Genomic DNA, 19,596 nt, shown 5'->3' on the forward strand with positions numbered 1-19,596 from the left:
TGCCGGAGGACCTGGTTCGATTCCCGGCCCCAGCCCATGTAACAAAAACGGAGAAACAGAATACAATAAAACAAGAAAATGTTTAAAAGATGTTTCCCTTTCTTCCTTCCTTCCTTCCTTCTATCCTTCCTTCCTTCTCTCTGTCTTTCCTTTTAAAAAAAAAAAAAAAAAAAAAAAAAAAATTTAAAAACTTCCAAAAGAAAACATAGGAGAAAATCATCGCAATCTTGAATTTGGCAATGATTTATTCACTGACTTAAGCACAAATTGTAAAAGGAAAAAAATATTGGACTTTATAAAAGTAAAAATTTCTCTTTTCTAAAGACATATTAAGAAAATAAAAGGACAACCTACAGACTGGAAGATAATATTTGCAAAATGTAAGCCAAATAAAAGACCTGTATTTAGAATTAAAAAAAAAAAACTCTTACAAACTTAATAAGAAAAATAACATGTTAAAATGTGTAAAATGAACAGAAATGTCATCAAAGATACAGATGGCAAATAAGCACAGGAAAAGATGCTCAAATCATTAGCCATAAGAAATATGCACATTAAAATGACAATGAGATATTATTGCACACCCAATAGAATGGTTAAAATTTAAAAGACTGACATACCGAATGTTGGCAAGTATATTAAGCAAACTGGAACACTGTACACTGCTGATGGGAATTTAAAAATGGTACAACTACATTAAAAACAATTAGGTAATTTCTTACAACTTAAACATACATCTATCTAATGACCTAGCCATTCTACTCCTATGCATTTACACAAGAGAAATAAAAGTGTAAGACTACACAAAGAATAGTATACAAATTTCATAGCAATTTTATTTGTAATGTCCGAACCTGGAAATAACCCAAATATTCATCAAGTCCACAGATAAACAAATTGGGGAATGGAATACAACGATGAATCTCAAAATAATAAGCTGAGTGAAAGAAACCAAGTAGTACATATCATTTGTAGTACAAATGATCCCATTTACGTACATTTTTGGAAAATGCAAACTATTCTACAATGACAGGAAGACTAGTTGTTTGCTGGGGGAAGGATGGAAGATGGATTACCAAGGAGCGTGAGGAAACAGAAGATGACGGGTGTACTTGCTATTTTGCTTGTGGTGATGATATCATCGTAGCATATATACATCAAACTTGTAAGACTGTACACTTAAAATATGTGCAGGGTTTTTTCCTTAAACTTTTTGTTCTGAAATAATTTTGAACTTACAGGGTAACTGCAAAAATAACACAAAACCCATTCACAGAACTACAACATACCTCCCCCTATCTCCACCAGATACCCAGATCCACCAATTTTAACATTTTGCCACATTTACTGCATCATTCTCTCTATCTATCAACATCTTTCTATTTTATAACATTTGAGAGTAGGTTGTATATATCAGACTCCTTAAACACATATTTCCATGTATTTTTCCTAAGAACGAGGATACTCACACTCAAGTAACCACCTTAAGCATAGTTATCAAGTTTAAGAAAATTTAAATATGTGCAGTTTAATGTACAATTATATGTCAAACATATTTTAAAAATACAGTTTAGATCATAAAAGATTATATACTAATTTATTTGGAGAGAGGGAGCATGCATAAGATCTGAAATAGTTACATTATATTTTTGAAGGTACTTAAAAACTCTGGATTGAAGGGAAAAAATCAGTACGGTAAGAGTGACATAACCACACAGGGTTTGGGAGGAAAATCAACCTGACGGCACTGTGCTGAACAGATTAGATGGAAAAACAAGTTAGATAAGAAAAGAGTTAGTCTGTATGTGAAATCACTGCCCCGCTTCACCCCCCACCCTGCCATGTGAGACATGATATCCAGGAATGAAAGTCTCCCTGGTGGCATGGGAGATGACTCCCAGGGATGAATCTGGCCCTAGCACTATGGGATCAACAATTACATCCTGACCAAAAGGGGGAAAGGAAGCGTAACAAATAAGGTATCAATGGCTGAAAGAGTTCAAATACAGTTGAGAGGCTACTGGAGGTCACTCTTGTGCAAGCTTCAGTTAGACATTGCTACCTGTCATAACTTGTCAAACCCCAGCCAAAACCATTCCTGCCAATCCTAAAGAACATCTAAAGCATTATATAAGATTCTACAAAGGTTCCACGCACTAGGGTAACTTTCTGGAAACCTACAACCTCCAGATGGGTCCATGAACCAGAAGAGTCCTAAAACCTAGAGGCGCAGAACATCAGCTAGTTCCATCTCCCTACCCCATATCACTGACAGCCCTTCCAATGTGAAAAAGTTAGAATGCACACAGCCCAAATACCCTTAAAGAGTGGGAGAAAGATCAAAGGTGAAGGTAAGCTTTAACAAATGAGTATGATTGCTGAAACATTATATTGATATTTCTTTTAGTCTCCAGTATCACAGTGCAGCTAGAAGTAAAAACCTAAAATTGTGGGATTATAACCCATACCAAACCCTGAAATCTGTTCTACAACTAATTGTGGCCCTGTGTTTTGAAATTTATTGCTTTCTTTTATATATATATATATATGTCATTTTTCAGAAAGAAGAGAAAGGGAGTCAATTGTGTTGATTAAAAAGAAAAGTTTTTTCCTTCTAGCCTCTAGTGTTTTGGAGAAGCTAGAGGGAGGGATCTGAGAGGATGGTATGGTAGCCCATGACAAACTCTGGGATGCGTCCTTTAACTGCTTGTTGAAGAGTGCTTTGAGAATTGTTGCTTTTTTCTTTCTTTGCTTTGTATATATGTTTTTTCCTTAAACTTTTTATTTTAACAAAAAAAGTTAAAAAAAAAAAAAAGAAAAGGAGTTAATAATTTGTGGACTAGATCATATTTGAGTAGCAGGCTATGTATAAGTTATGGGACAGAGATGAAAAGGAAATAATTTAATCAGCACACAAGTATTTATTGATCACCTATAACTACAAATAACAGTTCTGTTCAAGATGCTTACAAGGAACAAGACAGACAAATCCTACCCTTATGGAGCTCTATTCATATAGGCAAGATCTTAGAAAACAGACAAATAAATATGACACGTTAGTGTCTGAAGAATGAAATGATGAGAATTAAGGAAAGGTATAAAGAATGATCAGGTTAATTTCAGTTTGCTGAGAAAAGCCTCTGTGAGGAGTTTTGTTAAGACACTACAAGACGTAGTGAACACTGTCTTTCCTGAACACCAAGAAACATTCTCCAGGAAGCCTTGCGTGTGCTAAAGTGAGGTAGGAATTTAATCCTCATCTCTTGTTACCTCAACAAAGAACAAGCCATATCTGGTGTAATATTAAAACAGTTTTTCTCAAAATTGGGGAAAAAGCACGAAACAAAGAAGCATACTTCCATATGGCCATAGGTCAATCTGAGTAGAAAAGCAGAATAGGGAATATTTAACTTAAGTGAAAAGAAGAGAAAGGGGGGATTAAAGCCAGCCCAGAGTCCAAAGATGAGAACAACATTTTCCAAAAGACCCAAGAGTATGTTATACTTCTTTAAGCACTAACATAATCTTGGATTGCATTAACAGAAATGATCACAGGAAGAAAATACGACTGCACTCTGGGATAATCAGAGCCCATTTACAGAAATGCTTGTGTCAGTGTGCCCCATAGGTCAGAACAACACAAAAAATCTACGGTACATCCACAAGAGATCAACCTGTGGAGGGATCTATGGAGCATGTCCTATAACATACTATGGAAAGTCAAATATAAAACTACAGTTTCCAAAGTGGATAAAACATACAAAAGGCAAGGTATAGAGAGAAAATATAAGAACATTTATATTTTTCATCTTAAAAAATAAAAATATTAAACTTTACCATTCTATGATATGTGGATTGACAATGGTACATGTATATGATTGATACATAACTGACATATACAGGCATCTGCTGGAAAATATTTTATGGATATGACTACACAGTTAAAAAAAAACTAGAGACCACTGGGTCTGGGAATAGAAGCAGGGAAAAACCAAAGATGACTGAGGTTACATGGTGGTTGTCTCCAAATATTTCAAGTTGACAGTGATGTCATCAATATGGTGATGCAGGACAGCTATTGAAAACCTCTCCTTAGAGATTCAGCGGGAAAAAAAGGATAAATCTCACTTGTTCAGAACTCTGGAGGAAGGAAAAGACTAGAAAAGGATCCCACAAATGCTCAATCGAAGAAAGAGAAAAATATCACGTAGGAAAGTTTCTTTCCAGACTGGCCAGTCCTTCTCCCTTTCCCTCATTCAGTCCCAGGTAGCTTGGAAAGTACTCAGAGGCACCGACCAGGATCCCTCCCACTTCCTGCTGGGGACACAGACTTTAAAATCTCAGAGCAGTGATCCCCACCTATATCCAGACACTGAGGGACTCATGGCAGGACTCAAGCTGCTGAGGAGGGCAGAATACAAAAGGGTACAAAAGAGGAGCTCTCAAAAACGGAAGATTAGGAGGGAACAACAAAATCTATTTCCAGAGCCTCTTCAGATCCCACCCCATTGGAAGTGGTCTACACCCCTGCATGGATACTCAGCATGTTCTGACTGAGAAATACTGAGGACCCAACTGTCAAAGCAGCGCCCTAATACAAACCCAGACAACAATTAAATCCTGGAGAAGAGAGAGAAACTGACCTTCAGGATAATCTGAATAATAATCATCAAGAGAATCAGATGACCAGATATCAGCAAAAAAATCACACGGAATTTTAAAATGCAGGAAGAAATGGCCCAGTCAAGGGAACAAATCAAAAAGTCGGAGGAGACACAGAATCTAGAACTAATCAAAGATATTCAAACAAATCTCTTGAAACAATCTTGAAGGAAACTATGCATAAAGAAGAAGACACTAGGAGAACATAAAGAAAAATACATAGAAAAAGAACAGATACTAAGGAAATAAAAGACACTGAAGATGAAATTAAAAGTATACTAGAGACACACAACAAACTTGAAAGCCCAGAAAAAAGAGCAATCAAATGTGAGCAGACAAAAGCACAAATGGAGAAAAAAACGGAAAAACTTAAGCAGGGTTTAGGGAAATGATGGATAACACAAAGCTTACAAATAAACACATAATAAGTGTTCCAGAAGGAGAAAAGAAGGAAAAGGGGCCAAAAATAATATTCCAGGAAATAATGGCTGAAATTTTCCCAACCCTTATAGAAGACATAAACGTGCGAATCCAAGAGACAGAATACAGTCCAAACAATATATCTAAATAGACTCACTCCCAAATACATACTTATCAAACCATCAAATGCCAAAAAAAATAGAGAAAATTTAAAAAGCAGCAAGAGAAAAGCAATTAACCACATCCAAGGGAAGCCAAGTAACACTAAGTGCTGATTTCTCATCAGATACCATGGAGGTGAGAAGGTCCTGGTACAATATATTTAAGATACTAGGAGAAAAAAATTTAAGATACTAGGATTAATTCTCTATCCAGCAAAGCTGTCCTTCAAGAATGAGGGAGAGTTTAAAATATACACAGCTAAACAGAAGCTGAGAGAGTTCATTAACAAGAGACCAGCCCTACAAGAACTACTAAAGGGAGTTCTCCTGGCTGAAAAGAAAAGACAGGAAAGAGAAGCCTGGAGGAGGGTACAGAAATGAAGAGTACTAGTAAGGGTAACTAAAAGGATTAAAAGAGGGAAAAAAATAGATATGACAAACAAAAGCCAACAGATGAAATGTTTGAAGTAAGTACTGCCTTTACAGTAATAGCAATGAATGTTAATGGATTAGATTCCCAATAAAAAGACACAGATTGGCAGAATGGATATGGAAAATATGATTCCTCTATATGCTGTTTACCAGAAACTCATTTTATACACAAAGATAGAAATAGGCTGAATGTGAAAGAATGGAAAAAGATTTTCCATACAAACAGTAATAAAAAAAGTTACTGGGGTAGCTATATTAATATCAGACAAAATAGACTTTAAGTGCAAAACTGTTATAAGAGATAAAGAAGGACATTACGTATTAATAAAATGGGCAATTCACCAGGAAGAAATAACAATCGTAAATATTTATGCACCTAATCAAGGTGCTCCAAAGTACGCTCCTTTGCAAAACTGAAGGGTGTAATAGACATCTCTACAGTAATAACAGGAGACTTCAACACATCACTCTCGTCAATAGACAGAACATCTAAACAGAGAATCAAAGGAAATAAAGAACCCAAACAATATGATAAATGGATTAGGTCTTTCAGACATATACAGAACACTGCCACCCAAAACAGCAGGGTATGCATTCTTCTCAAGTGCATACAGATCATTCTCCAGGATAGGCCACATATTGGGTCACAAAACAAGTCTCAATAAGTTTAGAAGGATTGCAATCATACAAATCATCTTCTCTGACTATAATGAAGGAAGCTGGAAATCAATAATAGACAGAGAACTGGAAAATCCACAAATATAAGGAAGTTAAACAACACACTCTTAGTCAGGAGGTCAAAGAAGAATTTGCAAGAGAAATTAGTAAGTATCTTGAGATGAATGAAAATAAGAACACAACTGTGCTGGTTTGAAACTGTTATGTGCCCCAGAAAAGGCTTGTTCTTCTAATTCAAACCCAGTATTGTAGGGTGGGACCTTTTGATTAGGTTGTTTCCATGCATATGTAGCAACACCTAGTTGTGGGTGTGACCTTTCGATTAGATGGAGATGTGACACTGCTCACTCAAGGTGGGTTTGATTAGTTCACAGGAGTCCTTAAAAGAGCTGACACAGGGGAACATTTGGGAGAAACCTTATAGGCAGATGTTTGGAAATGCAGCCTCAGGAGACACCAGGAGCTGAGAAATCTGACAGAAGCTAGACTGTCTCCTGTTATTACTGTAGAGATGTCTAGTACACCCTTCAGTTTTGCGAAGGAGCATACTTTGGAGCACCTTGATTAGGTGCATAAATATTTATGATTGTTATTTCTTCATTATTGTTATTCAACATTGTGCTAGTTCTAGCTAGAGCATTTAGGCAAGAAAAATAAATAAAAGGCATCTAAATTGGAAAAGAATACTAAAGCTTTCACTTTTTGCAGACAGTATGATCCTATATTTTTAAAATTCTGGAAAAAACATGACAAAGCTGCTTGAGCTAATAAATAACTTCGGCAAACTGGCAGGATACAAAATCAAATGCAAAAATCAGCAGTGTTTCTATACACTAGTAATGCGGTATCTGAGGAGGTAGGCTAGAAAAAATTCCACTTACAATAGCAGCTAAAAGAATCAACTGTCTACGAATAAGCTTAACCAAGGATGTAAAAGACTTACACACATAAAAATAAAAAGCACTGCTAAAAGAAATCAAAGAAGATCTAAATAAATGAAAAGACATTTTGTGTTCATGGATTGGAAAATATATGTCATACAGATGTCAATCCTACCCAAACTGATTTACAGATTCAACGTAATACAAATCAAAATCCCAAAAGCCTACTTTTCAGAAATGGAAAAGCCGATTATTAAATTTATTTGGAAGGGCAGGGTTCTTGAATAGCCAAAAAAGAACTTGAAAAAGAAGTGAGAGGACTAATGCTTCCTGATCTTAAAGCATTATAAAGCCACAGTGGTCAAAATAGCATGGTACTGGCATAAAGATAAACATATCGATTAATGGAATCAAATGGAAAGTTTAGAAATAAACTTTTAGTTCAATGGTCTATTCATTTTTTTTTTTTTTTGCATGGGCAGGCACCAGGACTCGAACCCAGATCTCTGACATGGCAGGCGAGAACTCTGCGTGCTGAGCCACCACAACCTGCCCAACTATTCATTTTTTTTTAAACCGCTTTTCTGTATAAAATAACATATATACAGGGTGGGCCACAGTAGCTCAGCAGGCAAGAACGCTTGCCTGGAATGCCAGAGGATCCAGGTTCGATTCCCAGTGCCAGCCCATGTATTAAAAAAATAATAATAATAAAAAAATAATAACATATATACAAAGCAAATCGAAGAAAGAAAAAAGCAATAGTTTTCAAAGCACTCTTCAACAAGGAGTTACACGACAGATCCCAGAGTTTATCATGGGCTACGACGCCATCATCTCAGACTTTTTCTTCTAGCTGCTCCAGAATATAGGAGGCTAGAAGGAATAAATATTTTTATCATCACAATTGACTTTTTTTTTCTTTTTTGTGAAAAATAGCATATATACAAAAAAGCAATAAATTTCAAAGCACAGCACCACAATTAGTTGTAGAACATATTTCAGAGTTTGGTATAGGTTACAATTCCACAATTTTAGGTTTTTACTTCTAGCTGCTCTAAGATACTGGAGACTAAAAGAGATATTGATTTAATGATTCAGCATTCATGTTCATTTGTTAAATCCTATCTTCTCTGTATAACTCTACCATCACCTTTGATCTTTCTATCCCTCTCTTTAGGGGTGTTTGAGCTATGGCCATTCTAACTTTTTCATGTTGGAAGGGACTGTCACTAATATGGGGTAGGGAGATGGAACTTTCTGATGTTCTGGAGAGGCTGGGCCCTCTAGGTTTCAGGACTTATCTGATCCAGGTATGGTCTATGATTTTTGACAAGACTCCCAAGTCCATTCAACCGGGAGAGAACAGTCTCTTCCATAAATGGTTGGCAGAACTGAATATCACTAACCAAAAGAATGCACAAGGACTCCATCTCACACTCTACATAAAAATTAACTCAAAATGGATAAAAGACCTAAGTATAAGAACCAATACCATAAAACCCCTGAAAGAAAATGTAGGGAAACATCTTCAAGATCTAGTGATATGTGGTAGTTTCTTAGACTTTACACCCAAAGCACAAGCAACGAAACAAACAAAAAAAATAGATAAATGGGAACTCCTCAAAACCAAATACTTCTGTGCTGCAAAGAACTTTGTCAAAAGGGTAAAAAGGCAGCCTACTCAATGGGAGAAAATATTTGGAAACCATATATCTGATAATGACTTAATATCCAGAATATATAAAATCTTTCAACTAGACAATAAAAAGAAAGACATGAACAGACATTTTTCCACACACACAAAAAAGGCTAAAAAAGCACATGAAAAGCATGCTCACCTTCACTAGCTACTAGGGAAATGCAAGTCAAAATTATAATGAGATATCATGTCACACCTACTAGAATGGCCGCAATTAAATAAACAGGGGACTACAAATACTGGAGAGTATGTGGAGAAATAAGAACACTTATTCACTGCTGGATGGAATGTAAAATGGTACAGCAGTTGTGAAGGATGGTTTCATGTTTCCCCTGGAAGCTAAGTATAGAACGTACCACCCGGCAACCCCACTACTTGCTATATACCCAAAAGATCCGAAAGCAGGGACATGAACAGACATTTGCACGCCGATGTTCACAGTGGCATTATTCACAGTTGCCCAAAGATGGAAACAATCCAAGTGCCCATCAACAGATGAATGGTTGAACAAAATATGCTCTATACATACGATGGAATATCATTCGGCAATAAGAAGAATGAAGTTCAGCAGCACGCGTCAACACTGATGAACCTTCAGGACATTATACTGGCAAAATAGGCCAGACACAAAAGGTTATTTAATATCATATGATCTCCCTAATAATATCCTAGCTACTAATTATATGTAAAGTCATAGACATAAAATATAGAATATAGGTTACCGGGGATAGGATGAAGCCAGAGATTGGAGAGTAGATGTTTGATACGTGCAGAATGTTTAATTAGGCCAAACATAAATATTTGAAAATGGATAAAGGTGACAGAAGCACGTTTTTGTGAGAATAATGGACAGTACTGAATTGTGAACGATTGTAGTAGAAAAGGGAAGTTTAGAGTCATGTGTGTCACCAGAAGGAATGTTGGAGGTAAAACATGGGAATGTATATCACGGTGAATCTTGTGGTGGACAATGATTGTGATTAACTGTAAAAATACAAAAAAGTTAATTCATGAACTAGAACAAACATACAACACTACTGCAAAGAATGTATAATAGAAGGGGCATACCAGGAAAAACCTACACCAAAACAATGGACTACAGATAACAGTATATCTGAATATTCTTTCATCAATAGTAACAAAAGTACCACAACAATACTATGCAGCAATAATAGGGGGGATAAGAAGAAAGGGACGTTTTTTGTTTGTTTTCTCTGCAGTAATGAAAGTGTTCTAAAGTTGATCATGGTGATATATGCACAACTATGTCATGACACTGAGCCACTGACTGCATATTTCAGACAGTCGGTATGGTGTGTGTGAATATATCTCATTGAAATTACACTAAAAATACTTGAAGTGATTTCCTACATAAAAGGAAATTGATTTATTCTACGTTTCTGCAGAGTCAGGACTAGCAGAAGTCTCTTGAAGTTACAGGGATTTCCATCTAATATAATGAACTTTCCAGTAATTAAAATTATCAAGCCAGGAAATAAACTGTCTTGGGAAATAATGACCTTTTTATAATTCGAGTATTCAAGACAAAAGAGGGTGTCTGTATACCATTAAAATTATAGAAGAGATACACGATTATATAATAGGCTGGGCAAATAAAATCTCTAAACATGCTTTTTGCATACAAATAATTGATGATTATATGAAGTATTTAATATATTTAAAATATGAATACACTAAACATTTACCTTAAACCTTGGCACTGAATACAGCCATGGTTTTCACTGAAATGCTAAAATATCGTTTTTATATATGTTACAGTTGTGCACATCAAAAGGTAATTTCTTACAGGAAAAAATACTAAATAGGTGGATAATTTATGAATACTAACATTTGCATAATATTTAGAAAATAATGGCTTTGTCATTTTTTACAAAGGGAAACAATTTTATAATAAAAAGAACAGGAATTAAAACAACGAGATACTACTTCACACCTATGAGAATGGGTAAAAAGTTTTTTTTAAAACTAGCAAATTCCAAATGCTAACAAGGACTGGAATAACAGCAACTCGTCCATTGTCAGCAGAATGCAAGATGGTATGACCATTTTGGAAGGCTTTTGGTGGTCTCTTACAAAGCTAAACACAGTCTTACCATAGGTTCCAGCACTCATGCTCCTAGGAATTTACCTAAATGACTTGAAAATGTATATCTACACAAAAATCTGCATGTGAATATTTACGACAGCTTTATTCACAATTGCCAAAAGCTGGATGCAATCAAGATGTTCCTGAATGGGTCAATGGATAAACAATGGTGGCACATCCCCAGAGTGCACTATCACTCTGCAATAGAAAGCAATGAGCTATGACGCTGCAGAAAGGCAAGGAGGAACTTAAATGCATACATATTGTTAAGGGAAAGAAGCCTGTCTGAAAAGGCTTCATCCTACATGATTCCAGCTATATGACATCCTGAAAAAGACAAAATTATAGAGGTAGCAAAAGATGAGTAACTACCAGGCATGTGTGCAAAGAGGGGAGGGATAAATAGGTGAACAGCATTTTTTAGGAAAATGAAACCATTGGGCATGATACTGGGAATGGTATAAATATAACATTATACATTTGTCAAAAACCACAGACCTGCATGACGCAAAAAGTGAACTTCAATACAGACTGTGGACTTTTGTTACTGATATGGTATCAATGCTGATTAATTGTAATGGTATCAATGCAGATTAGCTGCAATAAATATAGCACACTAACATGTTAATAATTCGAGCAACTGTGGGGGAGAGGGAGGCACGTGGGAATTTTCTGTGCCATATGCTTAATTTTTCTGCAAAACTAAAACTCTTCTAAAAAAATAAAGAAAATAAAGCGAAGCAAAAAAAAAGACCTTTAGCTTTTTTCAACAAAGCAATTTTGCTAAAAATGTTACATACATATAAAAGTAGTACATCTTTTTTTTTGATATAGGCTGTAACAATGCAGTATGTTAATCATTACCTGGTCTATAAATTTCTATCAGCTGGGAACTAAACTGAACGTTTAATATTTAAAATTCATTATTGTTATGTTGGAAAAAAAAAACAAAAACAGGAAACACATAGCAGGTTGTGCCTGCCAAAAATAGTCAAAACATTGTATCACCTCAGATTATGGATTAAAATTCATTGACAGGCCCTAGAATAATTAAACATATTTAAACTAATTTAAATGTGCTTTCTTAAGTAAAGCAATACAACGTCAAGCCCACATTCTATTTTTAATTTAAATATAAATGCTTACCTGATTTAACAGCACGTCCACATAACTGAGGTTGTAGAAGAACTTGTAACATGGCAGGATTGTTTAAACTTTTCATAATTTGTACTGGATTTGGTTCTGGAAGTAAGCCCTTTTGATTACTGTGCATCTTTAACGAATACAGAAATACAAAACGTTAGAACAAGGATAAATACAAAGAATATAGTTTTTCCATGCTTTCTCCCAGAAATTCTCATTAATCTAAACGATCTATTGTTATAATAAAGACAATATGCTTAATATTATTAATTTGTTGTTTACTTTTCACCATTACCAACTGGAATATGTTATATGCTTTGCCATACATTATTTGCTGGAATTCTCATGGAATTTCTCAGTTAAACACAAATTTACTTTAAGAGGATTGACAATTTAATAAGATAAATCTCTTCATAAAGTAACAAAATACAAAAATGACAAGGATATCTGAATTTATTAACACAGAGATAACTTGTTGACAATATGAATACCTTGATACAACAAAAGAATCTGTTATAATGTTGATCTAAAGCTTAATAATGAAGGTGGCCCTGCAGACAAATTTTGTAGTGAAGGCTTCTATCTCATTAACTTAATCTTCTAAAATGTGACTAAGATGAATTGGCCTTACATCCACGCTATGTAACAGAGTTGCTTCTTACAAATGTGGAATTGTTTTCAGTTGAAAAAACAAGCACGATCGATGGGAATATTAATATAATACTGCTTATAAAAAGAGAACTATCTACCTCTAGTCATGAGCAAATGGAGAAGGGGGGAACAATAATGGATCCCTCTCTCAACCCAGATGCCATAGAATTGAGAGGTTGATATTGACAGATCTAAGAACTCACACACAAAACCTTCAAGAAAACACTAGAAAGGGAGAAGGTAGTGGGTGCCAATGTGGAGGTAACAACAGCAGAGAGCACAAAATAGCCTAGACCTACTGACTGGACAGGCAGGGGAACAGCTTAGGGACGGGCTTTTTAGCTGTGTTATGGTCCCGCATGGTGCCAGGGCCGGCCACTGGACTAATGAATAAAGAGTAGGTGGGACTCCAGGTCCGAGATGGTGGGAAACAGACAACACTAGGTGCAGCCAGACCAGCTGGTCACTGAAAATTTCATTCCCACCACATCAACTCCCCCCGCCCTCCTTACTGCACCCACCATGCAGGCTAGAAGCACTGCGGTCTTGGACAAGAACAGAGTCAGTGGGGGGTGGGGGGGTAGAGATGAAGAGAAGTTCTCTAAGGTGGAAGGCTGCCTGGCTGGGTTGGAAAACAACAGTAGCCCTCACTTAAATACCTGGCATTGTTCTAAGCCCTTTAAGGTCCCTTAATCCTCAAAAGCAACTCTACAGAGTAGGTACTATTATTCCCAGTCTACAGATAAAGAAACTGAGAAAACTCACAAACCATCATGGTTAACCTCTATTCTATGCTTTAAAAGAAAGGTTAAACAGAATATATGTGACTGATAAATAAAATAGTGAACTGAAAGATTAGGTCATAGAACACTCTCAGAAGACATCAGGAAAGAATAAAGAAATGGAAATGGCAAAGAAACAAGAAAAAGAAAGGGGATGAAGAAGATAGAAGTAAAAGGGTCAACAACTGTATAAAAGGAGCCCCCAAAGGAGAAGAAAAAAGAAGGAAATATTTGAAGAAATAACGCCTGAGAATTTTCCAATACTAAAGAAAAACTTAAGACCAAAGATGAAAGGGTTTAAAGTTTTCCAAACATGACGCACAAAGGAAAACACACCTAAGGTCACATTTTGGGGTGTGAAACTGAAGAACATCAAAGCCAAATAAATAAATAATACTAAAAGCTTCCAGTGTGAAAGCAGATATCCAAAGGAACAGGATGCAGACTAAAACCAACCTTCTACCTCAAAACATCAACACTGGATTCAAGAAGAAAATGAATTAGTATTTTCAAAGCATGGCAGGAAAGGAACTTTCATCTTAGATTTTATATTCAGCTACGCAATTACCTAAATATGAGACGTAAATAAAAAATAATCTCAGTCATATACGTCCTCAAAAGTTTTTACCACACAAAAACCCTCTCTGAAAATGTGCTCAAAGGAAGTAGTTCAGCAAGAAAAATAAATAAACGCAAAACAATATTACATGATTCATGGATATTAAGCTATATAATAACACAGTTCCTTTTAATTTGTATTAAAAAGCCAGGGCCATACAGACAAAAACATATTTAAGACACTTTTAAAATTAAGCTGCAGACACCAATATGGTATTAGGTTGTGTAAGAAGGAAAAGCAGGATGGAGGTGAGAATGAGCTACAGGGAAGACAGAGATACTGATAAACTTAGGGGTGTTAATTAATTAGGGATAAAAATAAAATGTGTAACTCTCAAACCAGAAAAGTCTTATCTGTCCAACAGCAGACAGGAGATGAAAATAAAGGGGAAAATGTATAGTTAAAAGAAAACATGGGGCAATGGTGGCTCAGTGGTAGAGCTCTCGCCTGCCATGCTGGAGACCTGGGTTTGTTTCCCGGTGCCTGTACATGTAAAAAAAAAAAAAAACATGAAATAAGATGGCAAAAATGATCCTAATAGAGTAATAATCAACACATAAGTAAATGGCCTAAATGCACTGACTAAAAAAGATAAGCATTCATGTATTTGATTTTTAAAAAGGTCCAACAACATGATGTCTAAAAGACACATATCCAAAACAAAATACATAGAGAAGTCGATAATAAAGACATGGCAAATATGAACTGGGAAAAATAGCTAAAGTAGGAGGTACAAGGGTGGTTCACTGGTAGAATTCTCACCTGCCATGCAGGAGACCTGGGTTCAATTCTCAGTTCATGAACTTTCCCAAAAAACAAACAAGCAAGCAAAACAAGCAAACAAACATTCAACAAATGGTGCTGCAATAACGGGATACTCACATGGAAAAATAATGAAATGTGACCCCGCTATTCAGTATACAAAAAAAAGCTGAGGTAGCAATTCTAATATCAGAAAAAAAATATTCAGGGTGGAATACACATAAAATGATCAATATGATTGTGAACAAATATATAACTAAAACTATATCCTCAAATATATATAGTAACAACTAAAAGAATTGGGACAAATAGAAAAATCAACAATCAAATAGGAAATTTTTAATTCAGTCCTCTCAGAAACCAACAGCTCAAGGAGACAAAAAAATAGGCAAAGATACAAAAGATATGAATAACAATAACTCAAAATTAATATTTACACACACGTGCACACATAAATACAACCAATAAATAGAGAGTACACATTGCTTTCAAACACACGTTACATTCACAGAAATCAACCACATACCAAACCACAAGGAAACCACAATACCCACCACCAGCCAAATCAACACTGGATACAAGGATCTCTGAACATATCACGATAAAATTGAGTATCTGTAATAGAGGAATCGCTTTTTAAAACTTCCAAGCACCTACAAACTTAAAATCACTGCTGTGAGTTCAATAGAAAATTGGAATAAAAAATTGAAACATCTAAACTTTATGGCACATAGTATAGCAGTAGTTAGAAGGAAACATAACTTTAAATACATTTATCAGAAAACAGGCAAAAGTGAAAGCAAATGAGCTAGACATTCCCATCAATAAAGATGAGAAAAAGAATAAATGTGAAGAAGACAGAAATGAGGAAATTATAAAGGGCAGAAATATGCCAAAAAGAGAGAGAAATACAGAAACATGAATAATCAAAAGATAGTTCTTTGAAAAGACAAGATTTATCAATCTTTTGCAAGACTGTTCAAGGAAAAAAAACTGTAGATAAACAAAATACAGAATCAAAAGGAAGAAACTAGAGTTGACATATGTTTTAAAAATAAAAGAATTATAAATTGAAACAGACAAAATGGATAGAATGTGACTCAGAGAGAAAAATAAAACTAAAATTTTTAAATATCCACAGAAGAAACTGAAATGCTAATCAATGATTCCCCATCAGAAGAGGCTTAGGGACTAGGTTTCATAGATAATACCTCTTAAATTCTCCAAGAATGGACAATTCTTATTTTGTTCAATTTGATCTGTCAAACAGAAAAATGGGAAATGTGGGGTGGGATGAATTACCGAAATTTCATTTTATGATGTCAGTGTAATCTTGATTCCAAAATTAAGATAGAAAAAAATGTAAATTCTTTTTACTGATGAGCACAGTTGCACATATAACAAAAAAAAATATTATCTAAATCAAGTCCAACAATGCATTGGGGGAAAAAAATCACATCATTATCAATAGGGATTTACAATACAAGGATATATTAATGTTACAACAGTCATCAATGTAATTCGCCACATAACGAACTTAGGGAGAAGTCACACGATCTTCTTAATAGTTGTAGAAATACTCTGATAAAGTTTAGTAGTGATTTATGATTGTTTCAAAACCTCAGAAAAAGAGCGGTGCAACGGTGGCTCAGTGGCAGAATTCTCACCTACCATGCCAGAGACCTGGGTTCCATTTCTGGAGCCTGCTCATGTCAAAAAAAAATCTCAGAAAACTTGACAAAGGATATCTACCAACAACATCACATGATACATTACTTCCAGGATTGAGAAAATTTTGATCTCTCCCATATCACTGCTACAATTCAGTATATTAAGGTATTGCCATCATAATTTTTTCAAAAAGACAAAGAAGTAAGAGGCAAGAAATAAATGTTATTATTGCCATATGATATAAAAAACAAGAGAAGCTTAGAAAAATCAATAGCACTTCTCTATATCAGCAGTAACAAACTGGAAAACAATTAAAAAATAAGATACCACTCACAATAGCAACAGTAACTGAACATACCTAGAAATTAAGCTAAGAAAGATCTTTATAAAAAAGAGACTTAACTATTAAAAAAGTGTAAAAGGAGTCTTGACTAAATATACCATGCTTATAGATGACCTTGTGAAGAAATCAATTCAAATCCAATTTAAATCTATAGATTCCATACAATCACAATAAAATTCCAGCAGGCTGTTTTTTGTTTTGTTTGTTTTTTAGAAATTTGACAAAGTTATTTTACAATTCATACAGAAAGAAATGTCCACAAATAGTTGAAGACAAGTAGCAAGAAGAATATTTTGAAGAGAAGTAGCAAGTGAAGTTTCATGTTTCCAGAAGGCAGGCAGTATACACACTCCCATTGTTTAAAACAAAACAAAAATAATAGTATGATGCTTGTTGCAGAAATATTCCAAATGAGCAATACAAAAGTACCTAGGATGGTATCTAGCACAGAATGAGTACTCAAAGAATATTTGTAAATAAAAGAGTGAATAAACTTACGTGAGGGGAGAAGAATTGGCCTGGTAGACAAGCAGATTGAGGGCAAGTTAGAAGGAGAAAAAGGTATTACAAAATCATTTAGATTCGTTCAGTGAAGTAGTTCGGCAGAGGATGAAGCTGATTAGCAAAGCAGGAGCTAACCATGAGAGTCCTACTTCATTACACAAAGAAGTTTAAGATATTATCTGGTGGCAATGCTAAGTGTCACTAAAAAAAAATCTAAGCAGGGAAGAGATACAATCAGAGCTGTATTTTAATAGGGGCACCCTGGCAACAGTGGAAAAAATACACTGGAAAGGACCCAAACTAGAAACAGACAAAAGGACCACTGAGGAGGATATAATGGTTCAGGCAAGACAATATAAAGGTCTGAACTAAAGTGGTAGAAAGCAAAGAAAGAGATGGACACCAAAAATATCTAGAAGGTGAAACCACTGGGACCTGGTTTTGAATATGGAAGTTGTGCTGGTTTGAAAATGTTATGTACCCCCAAGAAAAGCCTTGTTCTCTTAACACCTCATTCAACATTGTTTAGGGTGGAAGCCTTTGATCAGATTGTTTCCATGAAGATACAACCCATTCGATTGTGGGTGTGACTTTTTGAGTAGATGGAGCTGTGACTCTACCCATTCAAGGTGTGCCTTGATTAGTTTGCTGGAGAATTTTAAAAAGGGAAACATTCTGCAGCAAGTTCAGAGCCCACAGAGCCAAAATGAAACCTAGACATTTGGAGATGCAGAGTAAATGCTCCCCGCCCCCCACCAGGGAAGCTGTTTGATACCAGAAGCCAAAGACCCCAGCAGACCGAGTCCCACACCTTTCCAAATGACTGATATCTTCTGGACCCACTGGCCTTTCTTAAGTCAAGATATCCTTCTCTGGATGTCTTAATTTGGACATTTTTTATGGACTTAGAACTGTAAACTCGTAATAAATTCCCCTTTTAAAAGCCATTTCATGTCTGGCATATTGCATTCTGGCATCTTCAACAAACTAAATCAGAAGGTAAAGAATATGACGTGTCTCTCAGTTATCTGGTTTGGATGTTTATGTAGATGATGCCAGCTTCTAAGCCTGGCAGCTAAGGAGTAGAAGCATATTTGAGTGGGACGATGATAAATTCAGTTTCTTAGGTGCGGACTTTGGGGTGGAGATCTCGAGCAGGCAGCTGGGTCTGGAGCTTAGACTGAAAAGGGAATAAGAATCAAATCGTGCAAGTCTCTTATGCCATGCTAAGGAATTTGGACTTTTCCCAGATGTATTAAAGAATATTAAGCAAGAGAATGACAATCAGATTTCAGGATGAGAAAGATCATCTCATGGCACTGTGGACGACACATAAGAAGTGAGAGACTAATGACATCAGATCTAGGTTCGGGATATTTTTAATCATCTAGGTGAAAAAATATGAGATCCCATGGGAAGTAACGAAGATGGTGACAAGGTCTCAAGGATTTGAGAGATATGAGGAGAACTGAAAGTATCTGCTATTATTTTTAACATCTAGATTCGAGGGGTGAATGAGGGAGACTAATCGTGATTGACTGATTTTTCAAATTTGGGTTACTTACTGGATGAACCGATGCCCTACACAGATATTACAGAACATAAAAAGAAAACTAAGTCCCAGAGAAAAATAAAACGTATTTTAACGTTCTCCTTTGGAAATGCTGAAATTGAAGTATTTCTAAAACACAAAGGTGGCAATGTCTTACAAACATCTGGAAATACAGATTTAGTACTTGGGGGAGCAGTTTGGTCTGAAAATATATTCTTGGAAGTTACCTTTGATGGTGTATATAAGAGGAAGAGAGAAGGCCAAAGGCAGAAATATACTGATACTCACTGTTAAGGAAAAGAGAAGAAGAACTGAAGGAATAGCTGGACAGGTAGAAAAAGGATGGTGTGGCAGAATTCAAGGTAGTATAGAGTTTTAGACATTGCAAGGAAATTCAGCAAGAATAAAAGGGCTAAAAGGGCTGAAAAGTACCCATTAGATATGAATGTTAAGAAGTCACTGTTAATCATAATGAAAGCAGTTTCACTGGAATAGTGGAGGCAGAAATACACTGCATTAGCCTGAG

At 35.6% G+C, this 19,596-nt stretch overlaps 1 protein-coding gene across 2 annotated transcripts in view; it reads right to left on the reverse strand.

Moving 5' to 3' along the window:
- The window catches only part of RAVER2 (ribonucleoprotein, PTB binding 2), a 113,203-nt gene that overhangs the window by 55,371 nt on the left and 38,236 nt on the right, over positions 1-19,596 (reverse strand). For both annotated transcript variants that reach the window (XM_077120710.1, XM_077120711.1), the window contains exon 5: positions 12,190-12,316. In XM_077120710.1, the coding sequence (XP_076976825.1) occupies positions 12,190-12,316 (127 nt within the window). The remainder of the gene's footprint in view (positions 1-12,189; positions 12,317-19,596) is intronic.

This window comes from Tamandua tetradactyla, chromosome 11 (assembly GCF_023851605.1).
Source record: "Tamandua tetradactyla isolate mTamTet1 chromosome 11, mTamTet1.pri, whole genome shotgun sequence".
Taxonomy (NCBI): domain Eukaryota; kingdom Metazoa; phylum Chordata; class Mammalia; order Pilosa; family Myrmecophagidae; genus Tamandua; species Tamandua tetradactyla.